The following is an 18,666-nucleotide window of genomic DNA, read 5'->3' as shown; positions in this document are numbered from 1 at the left end:
AGGTCCTCTTCCCTTGCTGGTGTCACTAAGCTGGGGGGGGGCTTCTCCCCCTTTGCCGGGCTCAGAGCAGCCCCCATAAGGGCAGCAGGGGCTGGTGGGCATGCACATAGTGTCCGTATGGCTGTGGGGCTGTGGTTGCTGATCCTACCCCTGGCCCTTTGGGAAAACCCCACTCCTCTGCTCTCCTCTGCCCTGCTCAGCTCGGGGCAGGCTCCTGGGCAGCATGGCCAGGCTAGAGCCAAGCCACCCCTGTGTCCCTGTCACCAGTATCTTTCCTGAGGGACACCCACAAGGCGCTTGGCCCATGTCCTGCAGGTGCTGTGCCAGAGATGGCCTGGTGCTGGCACCAAGCAGGGCTGAGGAGAGCGTGGGTTAGGGGCTCACAGCCACCCCCAGCTGCCTTTGCCAGCCCATGGGATCCACCATGGGCACCCCCCAGCCACCTGCACCGCGCTGCCTGCAGCATCCCCAGCCCTCCCTCGGCCAGCGGGGAGGAGAAACCCGCGGGGAGGCAGAAGCCCAGGCTATAAAAGCATCCTCCCCTCTGGGACGCAGGGAAGCAGAGGAGGAGGCTGCCCCGGGAGAGCGCGATGCTGGCTGGACACAGCAGGAGGGTGCTGCAGTACCTGCTGTTCCTGGCCCTGACCTGGGGTGCCAGCTTCTTCCACTCGCCGGCCCAGGCTTTGCAGAGGTACCAGCCATGCATGAGGACCGTGATGTGCTGGGTCTTGCTGTCTCACCTTGCTTCTCAGCGCTCAGGATGGTGCTGAGGGCCCAAGAGCTCTCCTCCTGCGGCACCTGGTGCAGCTCTGCTCCCCCGGACCCACTGAGAAACACCTCGTCTCCTCCTTTTCTCCTCTGCACTGGCACAGCTCACCTTCCTCGCTTCTCTTCGCCTCTCCCTCTGAGCACCGCGCGGCTTAGCAGCGGCTCTGCCTCCGAAATAACCCACGAGGCCAAGGCAATGCCTTTCGCTCGCAGAACCACAGAGCTGAGCCTCAATGCAGCGTGTGGCCACCCTGTGCCACCAAAGCCCGGTGCCGGGGGGGTTCCTCCTGCGGCAGCCACCCCCGGGGTCTCCCCTCAGTGTCCCTGCACCCCGAGTGCCACATCCCTGCGGGGGAAGAGGGACCAAGGGGGGGGCCTGGCTGCGGCCCCAGAGCGCAGGGAGCTGCTGCCACCTAGAGCCGCCCGCTTGGATCTCCCAGCGCAGGGCAGCAGGGAGCTGGGGGGGGGGGGGGGGGGGGCTCCGGTGGGTGCCCCTCATGCCCCCCAGCCCTCTCCTGTGCCCGCAGGATCGCGCTGCGGAGGATGCCGTCCATCCGGCAGACGCTGCAGGAGATGGGCGTGAAGGTGGCGGACGTCTTCCCCGAGCTGCGGCAGGGCAGGCGCAGCGGGGCGGCCGGCCCCCGAAACGGGACGGCTCCCACCCTCCTCACCAACTACCTGGACGTGAGGCCCTCCCTAAACCGGGGCTTGGTGCCCTCCCGCATCCTTCACCCCTCATTTGGCACCAGCTCCAGCCCCGAAATCTGGAGTGCTAGCCGTGTGCCCCGTGCAACGGCCCCCGTGCTCTGCTTCTTCCAGACCCAGTATTTTGGCGAGATCAGCATCGGGACCCCCGCGCAGACCTTCAAGGTGGTCTTCGACACGGGCTCGGCCAACCTGTGGGTGCCGTCCTGCAAGTGCTCCCCCCTCTACAGCGCCTGCGGTGAGTGCCGGGGTGGGGGCACGGCCGGACCCCGGGGCTGACCCCCTCCAGCCCCAGCTGCGCCCCGTGGATGTGGGCAAATCCCTTCCCCTCGAGGAGTGCTCACAGCCCTTTGCCTTTGCCCAGTGGGATCTGTTCACCGCTGTGGGGTCTCCTGGTGCTGGGGCAGGCTGGGTTCATCCTCCCCCATAGGCTGGGGGAGCAGGGACCGCCAGCCGGTCCCGCTGTCCCCTCCCTCGCTGTCTTTGATGCCCTTCTGCCCCTCCCCAGTTTCCCACAGCCGCTACGACTCCTCCAAGTCGCGGACGTACATCGCCAACGGCACCGGCTTCGCCATCCGCTACGGGACGGGGAGCGTCAAAGGCTTCCTCAGCCAGGACGTGGTCATGGTGAGTGCACACCCTGAATTTAGGAGCACCTGGATCTGCGAGGGGGCTCTGCTCCCCGATATGAGCCCAGCCAGGTACCCAAGAAAGGGGGGCTCTGTTGGTTTTGGGCCCCCCAGCTCCCTGCAAAGACACTTGTGCTCTTCCCCAGGTGTCGGACATCCCCATCATCCAGGTGTTTGCCGAGGCCACAGCTCTGCCCGCCTTCCCCTTCATCTTTGCCAGGTTTGACGGGGTCCTGGGCATGGGATACCCCAGCCAGGCCATCGACGGCATCACCCCTGTCTTCGACCGCATCCTCTCCCAGCAGATCCTCAAGGAAGACGTGTTCTCCGTCTACTACAGCCGGTGGGTCTCGCAGGGCTGGGGAGGTGTCTTTTTTTTTGGAAAGCGTGGGTGTTGCAATCATGTCGGTGCTGGGGTCACGTCTTAGGGCTGGGAAGAAGGCACAGATGGGGCTGTGGGACCTGGGCTGGGGTGGAGGGCACGGGGAGGGTGCCCGAAGGAGCTGGGGTGGAACGAGGTGGCCCAGGAGGCAGAGCTGGGGGGGGGGTGCTCAGCAGGGAGTGCTGGGGACGGCTGCTCCCCGCTCATTTGTCACCGTCGGGCTGCAAAGTCTCTGGCTCTGCTCGTGGGGCTGGAACCATCAAAGCAGGGAGTGGATTCAGGGCTTCACCTAAAGGCAAAAAAATAAAAAAATAAAATAAAAAGGAAGAAAAAAAACCTGCATCAGCAAACCCTCCTGCTTCATTTCGTGCCCCAAGCTATTGTGCCCCAGCATCCCTCCTCCCAGCAGCACTAAATCCCACAGGAGCAGAGGAAGGGCCCTTTCCTGGCAGACCAGGAACGCTGCTCCCTCCCCGCACTGCCCATCGATCATGGCCACAGCAGCCTGATGATGTGCAACAACATCCAGCCCCACAAATGCGTGATTAAAGCAGAAATTGTGGCTCTTTACCTCAACTAGAGGTGGATTCGTCGATAACAAACAAGCCCTAAGGATGCTAGCTGCACTTACAACCTCACCCAGGTGCTGCTTGGGTGCCCACAGCCCCCCGGGACACCGCCACCCGCAGAGCACAGCCTTACAGAGCCTCTCCTTTTTGCAGAGCTTCGAAGTAAGAAGACAAGCAGGAGCTCTCGAGGCAGCACCCGCTAACAGGCACCGCGCACCCTGGGGCAGCAGACCCCAAAGCTGCAGCACCGGGCTCCACCTGCACACCTGCACCCAGCTGCTCGGGGACCCGCCTGCTGCAGCTCTCGAACCTCTTGTCTTGCACCCTCTGGACTAACCCAGGATTTCTCCTGCTCTGCTCACTGGGATCAAGCCCCGCATGCTGCTGCCCCCTGCCCCTGGGCTTTCAGGGACCCCAAATGAGGGGGGGAGTCACCCCGCTGTGTTTTGCACCCTAGGAACGCTCCCCTGAAACCCGGCGGGGAAATAATCCTTGGAGGCAGCGACCCAGCCTACTACACCGGCGACTTCCACTACCTGAGCGTCAGCAAGAGCGGCTACTGGCAGATCAGCATGAAGGGGTGAGGACAGGGAGCACCTCGAAATGGCCCCAGGGCAAATCCTACAAACCGCCCTGGGCTTGCGAGGGTTGGCCTGGGAGAAGCACGCTGGGGGTGGCAGGGAGATTTCCCCCCCTGGAAGGGAGGCAGCGGGGTGGGCTCCTCTGGCACAGAGCCGCAGGGCGATGAGCATCACGGTGCTGGGGAATGCGGAGGGGGAGGCACCACCGTGGGCTGATTCAGCTCCGAAGCTGCGGTGGAGGAATTTAACCCCCTTCAGCCTGCAGCGGCAGTGCGAGGCGCTGAAACAAGTCTGCTTTGTTTGACTTTAAAAAATAAGAAATGAAAAAGGCACATGCTGAAGCTTAGCTTGCGAGTTTGAGAAGCTTGAAGGTGCCCCCGGAGGGTTGATGTGCTGGGGGCAGTGGGAACAGCACAAGCTCTGCTCGGCTGCTGTTTCTGGCCAAGGAAGCCCTGGGAGCTGAGCTGTGGCCACCACGGGAGGCTCAGGGTCGCCCCTCTGTCTCCTGCTGCAGGGTGTCTGTAGGGGCTGAAGTGTTATTCTGCAAGGAAGGCTGCTCGGTGGCCATCGACACCGGAGCATCCTACATCACCGGCCCAGCCGGCCCCGTGTCCGTGCTGATGAAAGCCATAGGGGCAGCAGAAATGGCTGAAGGAGAGGTGAGCAAAACCCTGCTCCGTGTCCCTGTCCCACACCCCGGCCCAGCCCGGGGCTCAGCACCGTCTCCTCCTCCCGCAGTACGTGGTTGACTGCGACCGAGTCCCCCAGCTGCCCAACATCTCCTTCCACCTGGGCGGCAAGGCGTACGCGCTCGGCGGCGCAGCCTACGTCCTGCAGGTAAGCTGTATCCCTCCATGCGGGTGGGAGGGCAGGGATGGGACCGCCACGGGGAGAGTGACACAGCTCGTGTGCCTCCGGCAGCATCCTGTGCTGTGCTGTACCCTCCTGGCTCTCCCAAGGCAGCTGCAGCGAGCCCCAGAGGGATGCTTCCCATTTTTCCCCAAACCCTCTTGCTCAGCAGAGGTGTCCTGATGAGCCAGACCAACCTGTTGCTGCTTTCTAGAGGGGTGATTGGGGGAGATTTGGGGTGAAAGCAAAGAGCAGAGACAGGCAGGGACATCCTGTGGAGGAAGGGAATTGAAGGCCAAGAGCAGGGTATGGGGCTGGGGATGGCACAGTGCGCTAGAAAGCGCCGTCCCGGCACCTCTGTCACGGGCTCTGCTCCTCCCTGCAGCAATCCCAGTACGGGGAGGACGTCTGCGTGGTGGCTTTCTCGGGGCTGGACATCCCCCCGCCTGCTGGTCCCCTCTGGATCCTGGGCGCCAGCTTCATCGGGCACTACTACACCAAATTCGACCGGCGCAACAACCGCATCGGCTTCGCCACGGCCCGCTGAGCGCCGGGGCCCCAGGGGGGGTTCGGGGAGCCAGCTGGGAGGCAGGAGCAGCACCCGGGAGAAGCAAACGGGAATGCAAACGGGAACGGCGTTTCCTTAAAGCACAGCCACCTCCTCTCTGTACTGAAGCAACTGCACAGCCTCGTGTTCTCCCACTCCAAAACCCCCGCGCTGCTTCCCGAGAGCCTCAGCAGCTGGGGAGATGGGAGCCTGGAGAGCATCCTCCACTGAGCATCCTCCGTCCGGGGGTCCCAGGGGAATCCGGGGTCTGAGGCTGCACCTCCAGAGACTTTCAGGGTGATGTGCAATAGGACCGCATGTGGCGGATCTCTGCTGGCTGGAGCAGAGGTGCTTGCAGCTTGCAGACGCTGGGGAGTGATGGTTTGTTATCGTTATGGTCGTTCTTTGGATGGGAGAAAAATAATCGGGCTGGTTTTAATGGCGGTTGTTTCGGCTGGTGTTATCCCTACCCCTCTTCGTGTTTTAATATTAAACAATCTCAGAGCAACAGGAAGCTGAGTGGATGCTTATTCCTGCAGAAGGGAGAAATCAGACAAACTTCTTTCAAGGGAATTGCAGAAACAAGTGTTCCTCTTCTGGGATTCAGCACAGCAGGCGCTGCTTTTCTCTCCTCACCCATTTCACGAGAGCGGGACCCCCCTGTGCCTGCCTGCAGGCAAACTGGGGTCTGCACAAACAGCAAGCGAGCCTCTCCTGCAGGAGGTGACCTGCAGCTACCTGTGCCTTGTCCTGCCTTCTCCCAAAGGCCGGTGGCACCCTGGGGACAGCGGGACGGGGCTGTCCGTCTGTCTGCTGCGCCTGCGGCTCCGGTTCAGGGTGGCTGGCTCTGCCCCACCAGGAAGGCGGCTCCGGCTGCCCCAGTGCCTGATTTGTTTTCACCGCCGCCTTGGCTCGAGCTGCCAGCCCCAGGCTGGTCTCTGCCCCTGCTGCCTGCGGAGCTGCTCAGCGGGGATGCTGGAGCTGCGAGCCCCAGGCTGGCAGCCCCGGCAGGAGGTGCAGGCAGCGCTCCCACCGCGGGCTGACATTTCTTGTTGAGCTGCAAAGCTGCGGTGGCTCCCGACACAGAGCAGCAGCTGTGAATCCGAGCGTTCCCCAAGGCCAAGCAGTTTGCAAGGCGCTCTCGTCTCCTGTTCGACCCGCTCAGGTGCTGTGAGTGCCACGGCGTCTGGAGCACAGCCTGGAGCAAGCCACCATCTGAGCGCAACCGCCTGCAGAAGCTTCTCATCCTCATTTCTGCCACCAGCAATGCCTGCTGAGGATTTCCCGGCGCTGCCCAAAGCACAGGCTGACACGAGCTGACTCTCGGGCTGTCTGGGAGGGCGATGCTCCTTGCAGCACAAGCAGGGCTGCTGCTGCGCCGTGCAGCAGGCAGGCAGCAAAGTGCCAGCCCTCCCTCCCTGCCAGCGCAGCCCCTCGTCCCCTTCCCTGCTCCGCAGAAGGGAAAGAGGCTCTCCTCGCAGCAGGGAGGATGTGGCTGAGCGGATGTTTTTCCCCACTGGCAGGGTCGAGGTCTGAGTGGCCATGAAACCTCGCTGGGGTATTTAAACCTCTTCGCATTGGGATGCACATCCCTGGGTCTCCAGAGAGGGGAAGTTCAAGGCGCCCGAGGATGTTGCTTGCTTCTTTCCATCACCTTCTGCAGCAGATCCGTCACCTCTACAGGGCACGAGGAGAGCAGTGGTGATGGCCCCCTGGGGCTGGGGGTGGAGGGAAGGGGCCCTGGCCATCCGCTTTCATCCAGAGCTTCCTGAGCTCACTCCCGTGCGCTCGGCCACTCTCCGGCAGAGGAAACCCCAGGGCTGGGAAGCAACAGCCATGTGGGGATGGGCACAGGAGTGGGGACAGAGCCCCCCAGGACCTTCAGCAAGGGGTGGGCTGCACAAGCCAGCTCTGGAACTCAGCCTGGCCTCTCTGAAGCCTTCTAGGCTCATGGAGATGCTGGCAAGCTTCTCTGCAGGGAAATTTCCCCTTGCAAATAGCTAAGCCTCCTCTGCCCTGCTCTGTACTGCAAAGGGTCTGGTCTGGAGAGGATCTGAGCGTCTCCGAGCTTGAAAAAGCACCAGGTGATTTTACCCCCCCCCCCCGTGATAGTCTCTGCATACAGCCCTCAGCTGGAAAATAGTGGGACTGGCCTCCGACAGGAGGTTTTTTGGGGTCTCGTTCTGCTCCTGTTGTTCCGAGCAGTGGGAGGGAAAGGTGCCTGGGCTGCTGTGGTGCTGATGGCGGGCCCCTTAAGCCAGCCTATTAACACCTCTAATAGCCTGTGCCAGGGCGATTTCCTGGTGCCTGCTGTGCAGAGCAGGCTGCGAGGCACTGCTAACCTGCAACTGCCCCGTATTAACACTTGTGATCTTTATGGGCAAGCAATTAGGCCACGCTCAGCCCAGCAAAGCAGCCGGAGCAATTATGACCATCCTATTAAAACTGACAGAGCTCACTCTATATATAGCAACGCAGGGAACAGGCTGGTTTATTTTTTTCCCCTTCCTTAAATGATTTTCCTCAAGTCTCCACGGTCCATTTAGCTGGTTTCAGCCGCAGCCAGCTGTAAACTTTGGAGGGGGCATTCTCTGCTCCGAGCCACGGGCAGCTGTAATTTCCTCTGATAATGAAGCCGGGCTGGAGAGGTGTCAGTGGGCCATGGGGAGCGGGGCCAACGGGTGGGGAATGCTCCCTCTTAACTCTCAAAGCTCTCCTCAGCACCCCTATAAATCCCTATTGCTGTGGGGTGTGAGCATTGTGGGTGAGATGGTGTTAGGACAAGAGGAAATGGCCTCAAGTTGTGCCAAGGGAGGCTTAGGTTGGAAATCTGGAGAAATCTGTTCTCAGAAAGAGCGGTCAGGCCTTGGGACGGGTTGCCCAGGGAGGTGGTGGAGTCACTGTCCCTTCAGGGTGCTCAAGGAGAGGTTGGACGTGGTGCTTGGGGACATGGGTCAGTGGGTGACAGTGGTGGTAGGGAGATGGTTGGACCAGGTGATCTTGGAGGGCTTTTCCAACCTTAACAATTCTGTGATTGTGTGATTCTGTGATTGATGGTAGCAGGTCCAGAGAGGGCAGTGCAGGGAGGACTCCTGGAGACCACAGAATCAGAGAACGTCCCAAGTCAGAAGGGATCCCAAGTACCACAGCATCCATCTCCTATCTCCCCCAGAACCACCCCAAACATCAAACCGCGCCACGCCACCAGCACACCTTGAAGCACACCCCGCATGCTGCATCCCCCCCAAAACCCCAACCTCACCCCTCTCCCCCATACCCACGCGCTCACCTCCATCCCCCCACTTTTCTAGTCCCGATCCCAAACCCCAGCTGCAGGACGCACCCCTCCAGCCCCGGAGCACCCCCAGCTGCGGGGCGCACCCCTCCAGCCCCAGAGCACCCCCAGCTGCGGGACACAACCCTCCACCTCCGGAGCACTCCCAGATGCGGGACGCACCCCTCCACCCCTGGAGCACCCCCGCTGCGGGGCGCACCCCTGCAGCCCCGGAGCACCCCCAGCTGCGGGACACATCCCTCCACCCCCGGAGCACCCCCAGCTGCGTGGCGCACCCCTCCAGCCCCAGAGCACCCCCAGCTGCGGGACACAACCCTCCACCTCCGGAGCACTCCCAGATGTGGGACGCACCCCTCCACCCCTGGAGCACCCCCGCTGCGGGGCGCACCCCTCCACCCCCGGAGCACCCCCAGCTGCGGGGTGCACCCCTGCAGCCCCGGAGCACCCCCAGCTGCGGGACGCACCCCTCCAGCCCCGGAGCATCCCCAGGACGCAGGGCTGGGACGCGGCGGGGGCGCAGCGCGAGGATGCTCCGGCGGCGGCCGGCCTGGGGGAGCTCCCCGGGGCGTTCCCCGGTGCTGAGCCGGGTGCGGGGCTCGGTGCGGGCTCCGCTGAGCTCACAATGCGGGCGGGAGCTGCCGGGGAAGGCGGGCGGAGGGAGGCGGGCCGGTGACTCATGGCTTCCCAGCGGCGAGCGGCTCCTCCCCGCGGCCGCCGGCCCCGCCGCAGCCCCCGGCACATGGGCCGAGGCTCGGGGTGCTCGGAGCTGGGGATGGCCGGAGCTGCCGGCCGCTGCCCGGATTGCTCGGAAGCCGACCGGGCTCGGGGAAGGGGCCGGGGGGTCCCTCCGTGCGTTCCCCACCTGGGGATGGCGGTGGATGAGGGCGATGTGCTGCCCGGGGCGCTGCGGCTGGTGCGGGAGCTGAGACCCGGCTGGGAGCCGGCGAGGGTGAAGACCAAGGTATGGCCCCCGCCTGGGGGGGGTCGCCCTGGGGGGGCCGCAGGGCGTGCGGAAAGGGGGAGCCGAGGTCCCGCTATGGGGGGCTACGGGACCCGCCACGGGGGCTGCAGGGCCTGCCGGGGGGGGGGGGGACACATCCTGGCCCCCTCCATGCCCTCCAAAGAGAGGGGCTGAGCAGGTGTGCACAGGTCTCCAGCACTGAGACACCCCCCCAGCAGGCTTTGGGGACCCCCCCTTAGGGAGTGACGGAGGGGGGACTGCAGATGGGAGCGGGACCCTGGGGCTGCTGCGGGGGGTGAAGGCTGGGGGCCGTGCTGGCAGCCCCCCCCCCCCGGCATCGCCCTGCTTGGGGGAGCAGCGGTTTCCAGGAGCGGTGCTGGCGTGGGTTATCAGCGGTATTGCACCGCTGCTCGGTCCCCTCGCACGGCGTCCTCGGAGCTGGCATCGTCCCGAGCTGGCACAGCGGGTCCTGGGGCTGGGGGCTGCGTGGCTCTGCAGCCCCGTCCCCCTCCATGAGTGCCAGGTCTTGGGGTGGAGAAGCGGGGGCTGCGTCTTCACTGGGGGGCACAAAGCGGGGCTGCGGCGGAGCTGGGTGCACTGAAAGGCACAGACATGTGCGCGCGTGTCCTCCGAAGGCGCACACTTCCCGTGTGCCTGGAGTGTCATTAAAAATGTATTAATAGCCAAGTGTAATTAAATACAAGAAGCTGCAGGAAAATACACGCGAAAGGGCAGATGGTAGTAGACAGGAAGCTTGGAGTTGGAGTTCCTCACACCGCATAGTTGTCAGGGCAGGAAATGTCCCGGGCGCTGCGCGGCACCTAGCGCGGCACAGCCCTGCCCGCCACGGTGACGGCTGGGGGGGACCTGAGGTGCAGAAGGACCTGGCTCTCTGGTGGCCGGGTTCTCTCCTGGCATAGGAGGGGAATCCGTGCTCAACAGCAGCTTGTGCATGCGTGCGTGTGTTTTTAATTTAAAAAAAAAAAAAAGAAAAAAACTTGGGAGATGTGGGGGGAACCTCCAGTTGCATTTCCCTTCGCTGCTCTTGCAAGAGCAGTTCAGGAGGGGATTGGAGTGGGACACTGGTCCTCAGCTGGTTCCTATTAGCGTTCCTGTTAGCTTTCCTCCGCGCACTGGAGCGGTGCCCAGTTCACACCACCTCGGTGCACGGTGTCAGTGCACAGCTGCTTGCAGGGACTGTACCAGGCTGTGCCTGTACCAAGGAAAAAAATCCCCTGGCGCATGGGGCAGGGTGCAGGAAACGGGGAGAATGGGTCCGGGTGCTCGGCCTCCCCCGCCTGCCCTCCGGCTGCCGGGGGTCTCCAGCCCCCTGTGCTGCAGGTTGTGCCCAGGGAGACGGCTCCTCATCCTTGGAGCTCCGTTCCTGGGCAGAAACATCTCCGGACTGAAGCGGCATGGGCCTTAGTCGGTGACTCCCAGCAGTGCTTCCAGAGCGCACGCGCACCTCCCTTACCCACCCGGCAATAAGAGAGACAGTGATGAGGAGCTGAACGAACCACCACGAGGACTTCAGCGCGGCAGAGGGCTGTGCTCTGCCTCCCAGGACTTTTTTTAACTTCAGCTGCTGTGACATGCACAGCACTCGAGGAGCGGCAGCAGGAGTGCTGGCGTGGGCATGGGGAGGCAACGAATGCGGCAGCTTCGGGACCCCTGGCCTCACAACAGGCACAGGGCTGCAGGAGGGGACCGGGGTCTGCCTGTGTCCGCTTGCAGGGGTGCAGCACCACAGCACAGAGCTGCATCCCTTCAGTATCTCTGCACCAGGTCTTGCCTTTCTTTTAATTGCTGCCAAGCTCCTGGTGCAGTCACACCTACCTCCCCCAACCCAAATCACACAACAACAGCAGGAAAGGATTTGGCTGGTAGCAGGGCCACGGCCCTGACAGCAATTAGCTGCGCTTTGGATCATCAAGGAATATCCTAAGGAGTCACACGTTCGTTGGGAGCTGGAGGGGGTGCCGCCCCCAACCTGGGCGAGCCCCTGCGTGCGTGCAGGTTGCTGCCGAGCCACTGCGAGTCTCCAAAATTAACGGTCTGGAATTCAAGGGGGGGGTGGAATAAGGCTCAGTAATCCCGCTAAACCCTCTGCAAAGGGCTGATCACGCCGTCAGGCAGCACGACAAGGCAATGCGTGGAGCCAGCGTGTGAGGCAGCGCTGAGCATCTGCAGGTGGAGCCGCTCACCTGCGGCTGCTGCGCGTGCTGCTCGCAGAGGCATCGGCACAAGGCTGCGGCGCCTTGTGCACGGCGGGACACCTCGTGCATGGTGGGACACCTTTTGCGTGGCACGACACCTTGTGCTTGCTGAATTTCTGCCCTCTGGAGCCCAGCAGGACGAGAAGAGCAGAAGCCGAGCGCGGCGCCGTGGTGGAAATAGGGATTATGTGGCCTGGGCAAAGCAGCTCAGCTGCTTGGGCAGCATCAGCCCAACTCAGGGGCAGGTGAGGCAGCAGCAGCAGCGTTGGTGCGATGCCGATGGGCTGGCACAGCCAGCCCTGTGCAACGTGCTCGCCCCAGGGATGCCGCCGCCAGCTGTGCAATGAGGGGCGTTAGCGCCGGCCAAGCCCGGGTGTGTAATTCCAGCGCTTTGAGTTTCCCTCGGCAGGCTGCATAGGGAAGCCCTATATATAGGCACCCTATATAGGAGCGCGAGTTGCTGAGTGAGCCATCTAAAATTAGCCGTCCCACCCCCGAGCACCGCTGCTCCCTACCACGCGCCCTCCCGCTCCGCCAGCATCGCACTGGCTCCGTCTCGCCCAACTGCAGCGGGATGGAGGGAGAACGCAGGGGAACCTTTGGGTCCCCTCGAACACGCGGGGGACTTTCGGGTCCCCTCAAAAATGTGGGGTACTTTTGGGTCCCCTCGAACACTCGGGGGACTCTTGGATCCCCTCTCCGGCTGAGCATCCTGCCCACATGGGGGTCTCCCGTGGGGCAGAGGAGCCCCAAACCCCTTGGCATGCTTTAGGGGATGGAAACCGGGGCAGGGAGGGGACCCCAGCGCGGGAGGCAGTGGGGCCCACATGTGTGTGGGCAGGCGGCCAAGCCGGGAGAACAAAACTCCCTTTCCATCTGCGAGGAGCCATCAGGGCAGTGACAAGAGACGTCCCCAGCAGAGACGTCCCTGCCTATCAGCGACTCCCGCCCAGCCCTGCCCCGCGGGGAGGGTCAGGAGGAGGAGATGGGGTGGTGGTGTTTGCTCAGCCTTGTTTGCCGTGGCTTTTTTTCTTTTTTTTTTTTTTTTCTTCTTCTTCTTGTTTTCTGCCAAAAGGTTTGCACTGATTTTTTTGGGACCGATTCCCAGGGTTGCTGGGGTGCCAAGCATGCTTGCAGCACATCAAGCTGCCCTTGAGCAACCAGGTGGAAAAGAGCAGCGGGTTTCCACCCCAAGCACCTGCGCTTTGGGGTAGCTGAAGCCTCGTGCCCGTGCAGAGCCCCAGCTCAGGCGTGAGCCTCGAGGCCTTGCAAACTCATTCCACCTCCCACGGGAGCTTTCCTCGGGCACTGCTGCGTCCTCCTCTCGTTTGCCCATAGCCTCTTGTTGCCATTACCACGCTGCTTTCTCCCTGGGGTCTGCCCACGGGTGGCTGTGCCGGGAGGACAGGGGGGTTCCCCCCCGTGCCCACCCCGCATGGCGGAGGACCTGCGGGCATCGCCTCTGCTGCCCCTCTCCCCCTGCAGCTCTTCACCGACGGCATCACCAACAAGCTCGTGGCCTGCTACACGGACGAGGACATGGTGGACGCCGTGCTGGTCCGCATCTACGGCAGGAAAACGGAGCTCTTCGTGGACCGGGAGACGGAGCTGAGGAACTTCCAGGTGCTGCGCGCCCACGGCTGCGCCCCCGACCTCTACTGCGCCTTCCAGAACGGGCTCTGCTACGAGTTCCTGCCCGGCATCGCCCTGGGGCCCGACCACGTGCGGGACCCCCACATATTCAGGTGCACGGGACCCCCATGTGCTGGGGCGTGCGGGGACGGGGGGGAGCTGGATGAAGCGGGCCCGTGGCCCTGCTTCGCGTTTCCAGCTCTGCCCCTCGCTGCCTTTGCTCCAAAGCGGTGCCCGGGGTCTCTGCTCCCGTCCTTTCCGTGCCCAAAGCGGGGTGGTGCAGGGGGGTAAGTGGGCCAAGTTCCCCAGTGAGGGGCATCACCGAGTCAGCACTGGGTTTTTCAACGGGTTTTTTAAGCTTTTGGTGAATAAAGAGACTGCCCGAGAATTGTGGTTTATATTTGAGCCTCCCCTGGGAGGGTGAACGCCGTCTTTCACCCAGACGGGGTCTTAAAATCCTTCAGAGGCTCACAGCTGAAATGGAGAGGGGTCTCAGCTGTGCAGGGTGCATTTTTTAGAATCTCTTTAAAGACATTTCCAGCCCCGTCCCAGGCTCTCACCCATGTCTCTGTGGCTCCTTCCAGGCTGGTGGCCCAGGAGATGGCCCGGGTGCACGCCATCCACGCCAACGGGAGCCTCCCCAAGCCCATCCTCTGGCAGAAGCTGCACAAATACCTCACCCTCGTGAAGATGGACCTCAGCCCAAAGGTACCCAACCCCAGGTAAAGGCAGAGGGGATCCCAAAGAGCCAGGCTCTGGCTTGGGCACCCGCTGCCCACCCACCTCTAGGTCCTCCTACGGGACCGGGGGAAGAGCCCCGGTCCCCAGGTAAAGCCTCTGCTGGAGTCTGGGGTTCGTGAGCGGGTTTTTGGGGTGGTCCTGGCCACGCGGCCATGCTTGGGCCATGATTCATCTGTGAGCAGCCTTGTGGACAAGCCCCTCAGAGCGGGGGATGCTTGTGGGATGGATCAGCTGCCTGGTGCAGGGAGGACTTTTGCTGTGCTAGGGCAGAGACAGCTCTGGGTCGTGGCTGCTCAGCACCCAGGCAGGATCCGGCCTGAGCCAGCAGCTCCCACCTGCTGTAATCTTCCTCCTCCTCCTCCTCCCTGCAAACCTAACCCGTGTCTTAAGCCATGGCTAGAATAAGGCAAAGCTCAGGCCCTTCTGACGGGGGGGACGTGAGCAGCGGGTGCTGGAGGGGTCACTAGCGACCCAGCGTAGATGCAAGCAGCCAGCCCCCATTTCAAACCAGTTCACCCCATTGCTGGCAGGGCGATGCCTTGCTGGGAGCTCGGGTTCATGTCAGGTGAGTGAGGGCGCCACGGCCGAGCCGGGGCGTCCGTGGAAGGATGCGGGCAGCCCCAAGAGGCGGCGGAGGTGAACGAACCCTGAAGCAGGCAAATAATTAACCGGGTCCCGGGCGGCTGGGTGGGACGCAGGGCTGCTCTCAGTGCTCGCCATGCTGCGGGCAGACTTTACCCAAGTCTGCACCTTAAATGCAGCCAATTCGGTAATTATTAACCGGCTCTCTTCTTGGAACTGCAACCGCGGAGGGTACGGAATGGGTTATGTGGCCTGGGGAATGCAAAAAATTCCCGTGGCCTTTGGGTTAGTTGGATGCGAGCGGCACTGCGAGGCTCTGTGGCTGATTTGGCGAAGCTTGGGGGTGGGCGAGGACCGAAGAGAGGAGAGGGGAAGGGCTGAGGCTGAGCCAGGTGCCCTGGGCACCACCGGGGATGCGCCACATGCCCGAGCTGGCTTCCGAAGCAAACCCAGCCTCGTTAGCCCCGCTTTGTGCCACTGATGAATTCATTTATAACATGCACGGAGGGAAGCGGGGGGCAACCCTTCCCCTCCGCCCCCAGGGGAGGCGAGCAGAAGTGATTCCACCCCCTTCCCCTTCCCCAGCCTCCACCAGGACGTGCCCAGCCTGGAAACTCTTGAACACGAGCTGGCCTGGATGAAGGAGACGCTCTCCCAGCTGGGTTCCCCGGTGGTGCTGTGCCACAACGACCTGCTCTGCAAGAACATCATCTACAACAGGACGCAGGGTTGGTGGCGGCGGCGTGGCGTGCCCAGCCAGGGGGGGCTCAGCCCCGTGTCCCCCCCCCCCCCCACGGGCACCCGTTGCCTCCGTCCCCAGCCCCTCGCAGCCCCTCGCTTTGCCTTCACAGAGCAAGTTCGTTTCATCGACTACGAGTACACCGGCTACAACTACCAGGCCTTCGACATCGGGAACCACTTCAACGAGTTCGCGGGTGAGCCGGGCTCCTCTCAGCGGCTCTCAAGACCCCCCCGGGTGGTGGCAGCTCCCCAAGGGCTCCCCATCCTCGGGGAACGGAGGAGGCTGTTGCATCCTGTGCGCCCCCCCCCCCCCCCCCCCATGGGAAATGGGCAGGGGTCCATCCCGAGAGCTTTACTTCTGCCAAGAGAATTAAAAAAGGGGCTGCCCGGGGTGAGAGCGATGCACGAGGGGGGGTCTCTGCTTGCCGTGGCCCCCCGTTTGCTGCCAGGGCGTGCTGCCTGCAGGAACCCAGCTCTGTTAACCGTGGTGGAGCTGGGTGGGTGCCTTGAATCAGAATTGATCCCCAGCACGTGCAAGCCCGGAGCTGGGATGGTTTCACTCACCCCATCCCGCCTGGGGGGCCCCTTGGTCACCCTGCTGTGCCCTGGAGACCCCCCCCCGGGATATTGCTAACCCCAGGTCCCCTCGCAGGCGTGAAGGAGGTGGATTACCGCCTCTACCCCAGCAAGGAGACCCAGCTGCAGTGGCTGCGCTCCTACCTGCAGGCCTACAAGCAGCTCACCCAGTGCGAGCAGGGGGCCACGGGGCCGGCCGTGTCCGACGAGGAGCTGGAGGCTCTCTACGTGCAAGTGAACAAGTTTTCCTTGGTGAGTGCCGGAGGCGGGAAGGAGCTGGGCTCGGGGATGGGTTTTGGTCACTCGCAAAGGGCAGGCACCAGCCTGGGGGGGTTGGGTGCCGCTGGGGTGAGGGCAGGGGGCTGCGCTCGGAGGTGCTGAGCCCCAGGACAAGGTCAGAGACGGTGCTGGCCTCCAGCCAGCATCAGCGTGTGCCAAGGGGCAGTGTGCCTGACAGCAGCAGCCTTGGGCATCCCACCAGAGAGGCTGCGTGACCCCAGGGTGCAGCCGAGCATGAGGAAATCCTCTTTTGGGCAAACAGAGCCAATCCTCTGGAAATTTTAGGTGAAATCTCAGCTGTTTTTCTGGCTGGAGCTGGCACGGTGATTTTCCAGCACGGCGGGGCTGATGTGAGGGGGTTTGGTTCTCTCCTCCCCATGTCAGAGCAACCTGGGCTGGGGCAGGTGGAGGTCCCCAGCAGTGCTGCAGGCTGCTGCAGGGATGGGGACACTTCAACTGTGAGAGGGATGGTGGCATCCTGACCCCTTTACTTTTGCCAAGAGCATTTACAAAGCTGATTTTCAGAAAGGCCGAAGCAAAAACTACCTAGGAGAGGCAGCCCCTGGCCAAATTGCACCCTTCTGCATGCAGAACACCCGAGCTCTGCCCCCATCCCTCCCAGCAGAGCCCTTTGCTGCAGCAGGGACCTGTCCCAGTGGTGCCAAATCCCCGTTGCCCACTTTTGTGGGGTCAGGAGGGGCATCCAGCCACGAACACTGGACACCCCTGAGTACGTGCCCTGAGCTGGTGCCCCAAGCACGCTGCGCGGCTGCTCAGCATCCTTCCTGCTGGCATTCCTCACCCGGGCTGCCATCTGCCTCCGGAGCATATAAAATTACAGGCCTGGGCCAGCCCCAGCTGGCTGCCACCCCGTGTCCTGTCGTCACGGCCGTGGGGCTGCTGGGACCCAGCCGGGAGAGACGAGAGCATCTCGTCCTGCGGGCAGGGATGCTGCTTGCCAGTTTCTGATCCTTCTTTTGTTGCAGGCATCCCATTTCCTCTGGGCATGCTGGGGCCTGATCCAGGATAAATACTCTACCATAGACTTTAACTTCTTAAGGTGAGTCCACGCGGGGCTGGAGGGGACCGACGTCCCCAAAGGTCTCTCCCTGCTGGATGGATCCTGCAGCCCGGGGAGTCAGCACCAGGGTGGGGGCGAGCGTCTCATGGCCATCACTCTTTCGGCAGATATGCAAAGCTAAGATTTAAACAGTACTTCAAGATGAAGCCGGTGGTCACAGCCCTGCAGCTCTCCAAATAGCATCTCTGGCCCGTGAGACCCTGAGCTATTTTGTCCTTGCTGCGTCCACAGCCCCGGCACCCCCCTCGCCCCTTCCCCGCCCCAGCCGGGGGTGAGGGCAGGTCCTGCTGGTGGCAAGGGGGAAGAGGAGCTCTGCCCCAGCCACCGATTAAAGGGCACCCTGGACATACCCAAGACTGGACCACGAGACGCTCGACAGGACCACGGCCTCGGGGAGGCCCCTGCCTGCGCAAGGAAGCCTCTCCACCCACCGCCCGAGCGCCGAGCCCCGGCTCAGCCCCGCTGCCCAGCGGCTCCGTGCCTCGCTGGCACCGCTGCCGCTGGGCCTGGCAGCGGGTTTGCTCCCTCCGTGCCGTCCCCAAAGGAGGGAACAGGTTCCCCCCCCCAGCTGCTCAGCAGCCCCGAGCGCTGCCAGGTTGCTTCAGCTGCCCAACGCACACGCTGCGCCCGTCGGCTTCGCGGCTCCCTGCCTCCTTGCCCTGCCCGCTCGGTGTCCCTCGGGCTCTCACCCCCCAAAACCCACCTTTTAGGTCAGTGCTGATCCCAGAATTGGGGCTGTCTCTGAGCAGGGGATCCTTTTCCATACTGGCTCCAAGCTGGACCGTGATGCTGCAAGGCAGCGAGGGGCAGCGATGGCTCCGGGTGCCCGCACCCCCTGTGCTGTGCTCAGCCCACAGCCGCTTTTCCCTGGGGGCCGTGGTCTCCTGGGCCCCCACCACCTCCCCGGCTCCACCTGCAGCATCCCGCAGCAGGGCAGGGGGGGCTCCCAGCTCCCCCAGCACCAGGGGGGGGGGGTTCGGTGCTGCCCCATCCTTGTGCTCCCCTCTGCGCCCTTGGTGCAGGGCCGTGTCCCTGCGTGGGACACCCTGGTGATGAAGCCACCCTGCCCCATGGAGGGGGCACAGCTTTGGCCCTGGGTGGCACTCGGCTGCTGTCCCCCTCCCCAGGCTGTCCGAGGCTGAGCCCATCCTGCTGAGCACTGCCCAGCTCGTGACAGGGGTCGTGCATCATCATCAGCTGGGGGGGGGGGGGGGTCAGCTTTTTGGGGGGGGGGGGAGGCGGTGGACTGTCAGGGCCCAGGACCCTACCCCAGCGAAAAGCGGGACTTTTTGTTGCATCTGGTGTTCGTTTTGGTGCACAATAAAAGCTGCTGGTAGCTGGAAAGGGGGGGCCCGTGGATGCGTGGTGGCTGGGGCTGGAGCAGGGGCAGCACCCTCGGGGCTGGGGGGAGCACCCAGAGCTCTCCTGGGGAAGGGCAGAGCAGGGGGGGAGAGGACGGGGGGGGGTCCCCTTGTAGGGTGGGCTTCTGTGCTCTGGGGAGGGCAGCTTGGAGCTGCAGCAGGCACCGGGCG

At 63.3% G+C, this 18,666-nt stretch overlaps 2 protein-coding genes across 3 annotated transcripts; both read left to right on the top strand.

The window, feature by feature from the left end:
• Positions 1–590: 590 nt before the first annotated feature.
• REN (renin) lies at positions 591–5,716 on the top strand. 2 transcript variants are annotated; one of them, XM_048071221.2, is made up of 9 exons: positions 591–691; positions 1,296–1,452; positions 1,588–1,711; positions 1,982–2,100; positions 2,249–2,445; positions 3,511–3,633; positions 4,149–4,293; positions 4,373–4,471; positions 4,869–5,715. In XM_048071221.2, exons 1-9 carry the CDS (start codon positions 591–593, stop codon positions 5,028–5,030), a joined length of 1,227 nt encoding a protein of 408 aa, XP_047927178.2. In that variant the 3' UTR covers positions 5,031–5,715. The 2 variants fall into 2 exon arrangements, with proteins under 2 accessions (XP_047927178.2, XP_066839185.1); XM_066983084.1 differs by lacking the exon at positions 591–691 and having other exon boundaries at positions 1,249–1,452; positions 2,249–2,322; positions 2,408–2,445; positions 4,869–5,716.
• A 3,244-nt stretch (positions 5,717–8,960) lies between these two features.
• Positions 8,961–18,632, top strand: ETNK2 (ethanolamine kinase 2). Its single transcript, XM_048071222.2, has 8 exons — positions 8,961–9,286; positions 12,988–13,247; positions 13,719–13,856; positions 15,043–15,185; positions 15,309–15,392; positions 15,851–16,026; positions 17,040–17,113; positions 17,242–18,632. The coding sequence occupies exons 1-8, from the start codon at positions 9,002–9,004 to the stop codon at positions 17,312–17,314; spliced, it is 1,233 nt and encodes a 410-aa protein (XP_047927179.2). The 5' UTR covers positions 8,961–9,001; the 3' UTR covers positions 17,315–18,632.
• Positions 18,633–18,666: the final 34 nt, after the last annotated feature.

This window comes from Anser cygnoides, chromosome 25, assembly GCF_040182565.1.
Source record: "Anser cygnoides isolate HZ-2024a breed goose chromosome 25, Taihu_goose_T2T_genome, whole genome shotgun sequence".
NCBI lineage: Eukaryota > Metazoa > Chordata > Aves > Anseriformes > Anatidae > Anser > Anser cygnoides.
The sequence above is the reverse complement of the archived record's forward strand: the minus strand, read 5'-3'. Positions and strand labels throughout refer to the sequence as shown.